The 6,000-nt window shown below is 36.2% G+C and overlaps 1 protein-coding gene across 2 annotated transcripts in view; it reads right to left on the bottom strand.

The window, feature by feature from the left end:
• Positions 1-6,000, bottom strand: part of MS3_00004841 (uncharacterized protein) — a 31,175-nt gene extending 25,175 nt beyond the window's left edge. Inside the window, exons 1-7 of one of the 2 annotated variants that reach the window (XM_051212810.1) lie at positions 5,882-6,000; positions 5,501-5,831; positions 5,194-5,468; positions 4,995-5,155; positions 3,358-3,555; positions 1,769-2,104; positions 1,129-1,497 (exon numbers count right to left, since the gene is read on the bottom strand). In XM_051212810.1, the coding sequence (XP_051068729.1) occupies positions 1,129-1,497; positions 1,769-2,104; positions 3,358-3,555; positions 4,995-5,155; positions 5,194-5,468; positions 5,501-5,709 (1,548 nt within the window). In that variant the 5' untranslated portion in view covers positions 5,710-5,831; positions 5,882-6,000. Of the gene's footprint in view, positions 1-1,128; positions 1,498-1,768; positions 2,105-3,357; positions 3,556-4,994; positions 5,156-5,193; positions 5,832-5,881 lie in introns of both variants that reach the window. The other variant, XM_051212811.1, reaches the window with a different exon arrangement.

A 6,000-nucleotide genomic window follows, 5' to 3' on the forward strand; every position in this document is an offset into this window, starting at 1 on the left:
CCAACAAAACTCAAGATCAATAGGACATGCTGTCAGCCATCCGGATACATTCAACTGACAAGTCCCGAACAGAACAAAATGCGCGTTCTGGATACCACTGTTAGCCACTATCCATCTTTAATTATGATTATGATCATATATACATAATTGTAATATAACTGATTACCTTAAACGTATTTTGAATTTTACTGGGTCTTGATCAACAAAACTTTCAAACAACGTTCAAACTTTCGACTTTATTTAGAGAAGGAAAGAAGAGAATAACAGTAGTCATGTCCACCGTATTGAAGTTGGAGTTGCGAAATGGTAGCTTAGTGCACGAACATATCAGTCATAACCACCAAGAAAGGTGGAAACAGACTTAGTTGCGAATAGTAGTTATTCACCAAAAACCATTGTGCACACAATCATTCTAAAATTGTAGTATTTTATTATCTCAGTTAGTTGCTTTAATAGTCTGAAAATTTAACTGGACAGTGAATTACTTCGACTGATAACATGTAATAGGACATTGGAAAGTTACAGCTTAGTGAATTGAATATGAATGAATCATAAATCGAAGTGTTGATTCAGGGTTATTAGTCTATTTAGTGACCATGCAATATTGATAACCTTTATACAATAAATTGCTGTGAAACATAAACTAACATGTGACCTGTTTTGTATTTTAGATGTCCCTGGAAATGATGCGCAAAAACTATTATTCGCTTTAAAAACAGTAAGAAAAAGCCGCATCATGAACATAACCAAAAGGCAAATTTATGGCAACTGGATTTTAGTCTAGCTGCAAAATAAAGCACATAGTGGAGAAAAGCATAACTTCAAGTGATTAGAACATCAATGGAACTTGCTAACCAAACATAAATTTATGCATTTTGTTGAGTCACATTTGTGTTGTGAGAGGTAATGACAATATATGACTGCACAAATGAGGTGGGACTTAAACAATAACTTGTAATTAAAATTATCCGTCTAAATAACTGACTAAAACCTTTTAGGCACTCTAGGCTGATATTTTTTGCGTACATAACCTACTGCATTTTCAAGTGTGAAAAACCTTACAGCTTTAGGTACCAATTTATATAAATAAATATTTAAACTAAGTTCATCAACTAGTAAAAAACATACAGTAGGGGCACATAGCAGCAAATTTTCATCCGTTTCCATAGCAGCATGGTATAATCGACTTTGAATTAAGTTGAGAGTTTTGCAACCTTCAAAGGCAGCTTGTGCATACGCAGGTAGTTTTTCAATTTTTATTAGAGTTTCACCTGGTTCTAATGGTTTTTGGCGTAAAGGTGGTACATGTACTTCTTCGTAACCCTTTTTCTGCTTTCGAAATGAACCATCGGGTAACTGACATCTTTTGTTTGCCATTAAATGTCCTCCTTGCGAAAAAGCTAGACCCTCTAAGTCAACGATATTTGCAACACCGATAGCACCGTCTTCAGACAAGTGAAAACCTTCATCGTTCATATTTTCATGCTCCATATCAGCCTGAATCAGTAGAGTAACAACAAATTAATAAGTGAAATATGCTTTGAAAGGTTTGGATAATAATATTTATTTCATTAGTATCACATGCATAATCTCATAAAAAGCCTAATCCTAACAAACAGAGAAATTTAAAAATTAGTTGTCTAGTTCACCGACTAATATTCAGAACATGCATGGTAACTTTAGTTGAATTCATAGAAAACTTTAATCTCAGCAAATTTTATGTACAATCTACAAACAGTTTAATGTATATAGAACCAGTTATTCTCACCTGAACACGGACGACACGCTGAACATTTTTTCTTTGACGTTCTTCAGCAACTAAATCTGCAGAATTTTCTGTTTCTCTTAATTCATGCAATACTTTGGCTAATGTAGGATCGCTACGCATTTTTGCCTCCATTTGACTACGTTCCTGAACTGTTTGTGCTTGTGCCAATAAAATACAATGCAAAACCATAAGTCTATGTTTGCGTAAAATTTTGACAAAGTCGAACTGCTCATAACCGAGGGCACGAACTAAACGGTTTTCTAGATCCCTATCATCAGAAGCTGACTGGAGAATTTCCAGACATTCGCGAGCTTTCGCCTGAGCAAGTATCGGATCCTACAATGAGAGTAAAAGCAGCAAAGAGAGATAATTTCAACAAATAATCAAATAAATCCGCTTAGAATAATTTATTGATCCTTAACACCCGATTCCATCAATTAATGTGCATGAAAGTAACTAAAAATACAGGTAAGCCATAACAGTGAGAAAAATCAACTATAAAACAATGATAAGCAACTTCAAGGGAACAGCCGAAAGATAAAACTAGAGTAATGAGATACACATAAGTAAATGGATTGAGCAGACGTCAGTTTGCACCTAGGTCAACGGTTTTTTTGCTTTCCATGGACTGTTAGCATATAGCGATAGAATTACCCTGAAATTGTTTCATGAAACCCTAAAATAGGAGGAATCAAGTGTTTTGAAAAACTTTTGATGAGGTATCTGTGGTCTTGTGCAGCTTAACTTTAATGAATGTTTCAGAACTGTGCATTGAAACAAAATCGACTGTCAGAACCCGTATCAACAGCTTGATAGGTAAGGTGATAAGTTGCTTGTACTACACGACGTGTTTTCATGAACCAAGTGAACACTAGCAATACTATCCAGTATTCTAACTAAAGGTAACAGTGATTAAGTAATTAGGAATAGAAACGGTTATAATTAAAACACGTGTAATGTGTTTAAGTCGCGCTAATTGTCGTAAACTTTATGGTTGAAGTTATTGAGTAGATGGTAGTAAACGAATGAAAACTTCAGGTAACAGTGAGTCGGTCAGAATAGACGTTATACTAAGTACGTGATTTGTGTTGAAATTTTAAAAATGCTTAAAGATGACATTATTTTCCGCTTTCTGGACTTACTATCTCTAAGATTACTTAATTACAATGTAGTCACAACGTAAAATGAAGGTTTGTGTATCCTGATTTGAGTAGTACTGAGTCATGGTTAACAATACTATTCAGTAGCTCGAAATTGTAATTCAATGGTTAAAACTCAAGTGAGATAACCCCTATGCTAACATTGGTTTAAAATGTGAAAATTTGGATCTACAATCATCCGTACTGAATCCTGAGGTATTTATGCTTGTGTACTGACCTGGGTACGAGTAGATAGGGATGAAAATTCAAAGGGAAAGTGTCTGACTTGATAAGTAGTTAGAAACGAATGCCTTTATGAAAAGAACTCTCATAAAACTCCATGTTTTTTAGAAGTGGACTAACTTATATAAATGGAGATACAACACATAAACGTTTGCGTATTAAATAAATCAAAAACGGTTAAATATAGAAGTATAAAGCAAAACCAACTTTACAATGCTTGGCAAGGTTACGTTGCAACCAAAATGCATCAATATCCCGAGGATGTAAATTTTCAGCATTTTGGTGAGCGGTAATAACTGACTCATTTTTACGAGACTGTAAAGTCATCTCTACAACGGCCTCTTCCCCATCTGGTTCATCTTCATCGTCCTCTTCTTTGACCTCCCCAAATGCATCTTCCTCATCCTACACAAAAACAGACATATCGGAAATACAGTTTATGGTCCGAAGTAGCGTTTCTCATCACTATTTGATGTCTTGATGCCTGCGTTGTTCTGAGTTTTTTTTTAAAATGTCAGTAACATGTAAGACAAGATGTTTGAAGTTACCGACTCACGAATTCGGAATCTTTTTACGCCACATACCTTAAGTAACCATAGTTTAGAAACTATTGATATCCAGCACACTCATCCATTGACCTATACTTGCATATTTTTCCCGGGTTATGAGTTCTAAATCTACTCGCAAACTAGGAACTTGGGTATGAGACTAATTGTACCAACCAATTGTCCAAACTGAAGTAGACGGAGAGGGTTTTGAACTTGGGGCTTAGTGGCCGAAAGCTGAACAATTACCACCGCTTGAAGACTGTAGACCAATCTTTCAACGTGAATGTAAGGGTTTATTCATCTAATAATCAAACGGGACAAATGTTTTATACTACAAAGGAACTGGTTGCAAGCGGGGTTTTTTCACCGCGGTGAATGATGGATTCTGGGTCACAGATCTAAACATTGCTGCACCGGCTTCAGTTTAAGTAGCTAAGCAGTAATACTAGATCCTATACTAAGCATTGTTGAAAATCAAGTGCATGAGTTTCCTTAATTAATTTGTTGTTAGACAAAGTGTAAGCGAAAATTTGTCCTCGGATTTTAAATTATATTTCCCAAGCGAAACAACTGAACCGCACTGTTTAAGACTGTCAACAACCTACACTGCTTAGATTCTCCATATATACTGTTTGGTTACTGAAGTCTTTAAAAGGAATTTTCCAAAAGTTCACTTTATAACTATTCGGACCGGTTGATGCTTACTAAGTAAATGTTTATGTAGTAGGATTTGAGCTAGAGAAGACCAATAATATTAATTAACTACTCAAACCGCATTAAGAGGAACCAACAATTTGTTGACTAAAGATCGAGTGCCTTAACCACGAAATCAGAGCTCCATATAGAAGTTTGGGAATATTTTTTTTATTCCCGTATGATTAGTCAGGAAGATGCTACCTCATGTCTCTTAAAACCTCACTTCAAAGTACATGTTGAAGCTTCCTATGTTTGAGCCCTATGTCAAGTCGGACAACAGACGTTACGAGCTAAAATATTAGAACCTCATTCCGTCTATGTGTGCGTATCCTGAAATGCTCGAACAGGATTTTAGCACGATCGTTTGATTTCGTTTAGCCAGTTTGGAGCCAATGCAATATACTCCTTGTGAAAACATGACAGTAACTTTTCGTGGCCTTTCTGGCATCGGTATAGCACTGACTGAAAATAAAACACGAACTTGACCATAATTCTGTGAATAGTGTAGCGTGATTATTAATGATCAACTGTTTAAATTAAAAAATGAAATTACTGTTTATTTCAACGACCTAGCTAGAAAAAACACATGAACTAACATACCTCTTGGTCTGATTCTTCAAACTGAACATTTACGCCATACGTTTGATCAATACTGTCATTGGAGTTAGCGACCGCGGCAGACCCAGGTTCTTCTTCTTTCCAGTCTGTGATTTTCTTGCAAAGGTTGACAATAATGTTATATCTCTCATCAACGAGAGGACCTACGTATACTCAATGTACGGTTAGAAATATATTTTACCTAACAAGGACTCTGTTTCCTTCCTTTTCTCTTTGTCTTTTAAGTGAACATTCTTAGAAGTGGCTATAACTTCATCTGCTGCTCCGCATAGGATTTCACGTGACTGGTCACCTAAAGCCTCTTGAATACAGTGAAGAATGTATTCATAGGTTTTCCGAGTGTCTGGTGTCTTAGGGTGGTACATGATTCCAGCTATATCGTTGAAATCATCGTTTAGTAAGCTAGCTCCTTTCAATTTCAAAGCGTCCTGTTGGGACTCGTCACGTTTTTGACGTCTTAAGCTATAAGATGGGATTAAATAACTTACTTCGCTCGTTTCTCATGCAACATAGGCGGTTTTGTTCTTTGAGATTTGTGTCCCATTTCTTGAGCACGAATCTTCCCAGCTAAACTTAACACCTCTCCGGTGGATTCATCCCTTGGACGTCTGTCGATGAGTGACCGATCTGTTGAGAGTACAAGGTTGGAGTTGATTTTGTACTCGAACTGCAGCTTTCTGGCAGCATCGTCAGCCATGATTTAACAATATAAAATGCAGAACAAAGAATTCTGTTTAACTTTCAGTTTTAGGTAGGTTTGCGACTATCCTGAAGGTAAGCTGTGTGCTGGGGGATATGTGAATAGCAGTTTTCTGGAATCTGAAGGAAAAACAAGATGAAAATGTACCCATGTCTCCGAAAGCACTTACACTTCACTTAAATTGAGTAAATATAGCAATCGACAACAACTAACAATAACACAAGAGTACGAATAACACGACTTGACAAACGAAACCAGAGGTTAGTAGCTTACAATTTTAAATGCGTT

This window comes from Schistosoma haematobium, chromosome 3 (assembly GCF_000699445.3).
Source record: "Schistosoma haematobium chromosome 3, whole genome shotgun sequence".
NCBI classification, from domain to species: Eukaryota; Metazoa; Platyhelminthes; class Trematoda; order Strigeidida; family Schistosomatidae; genus Schistosoma; species Schistosoma haematobium.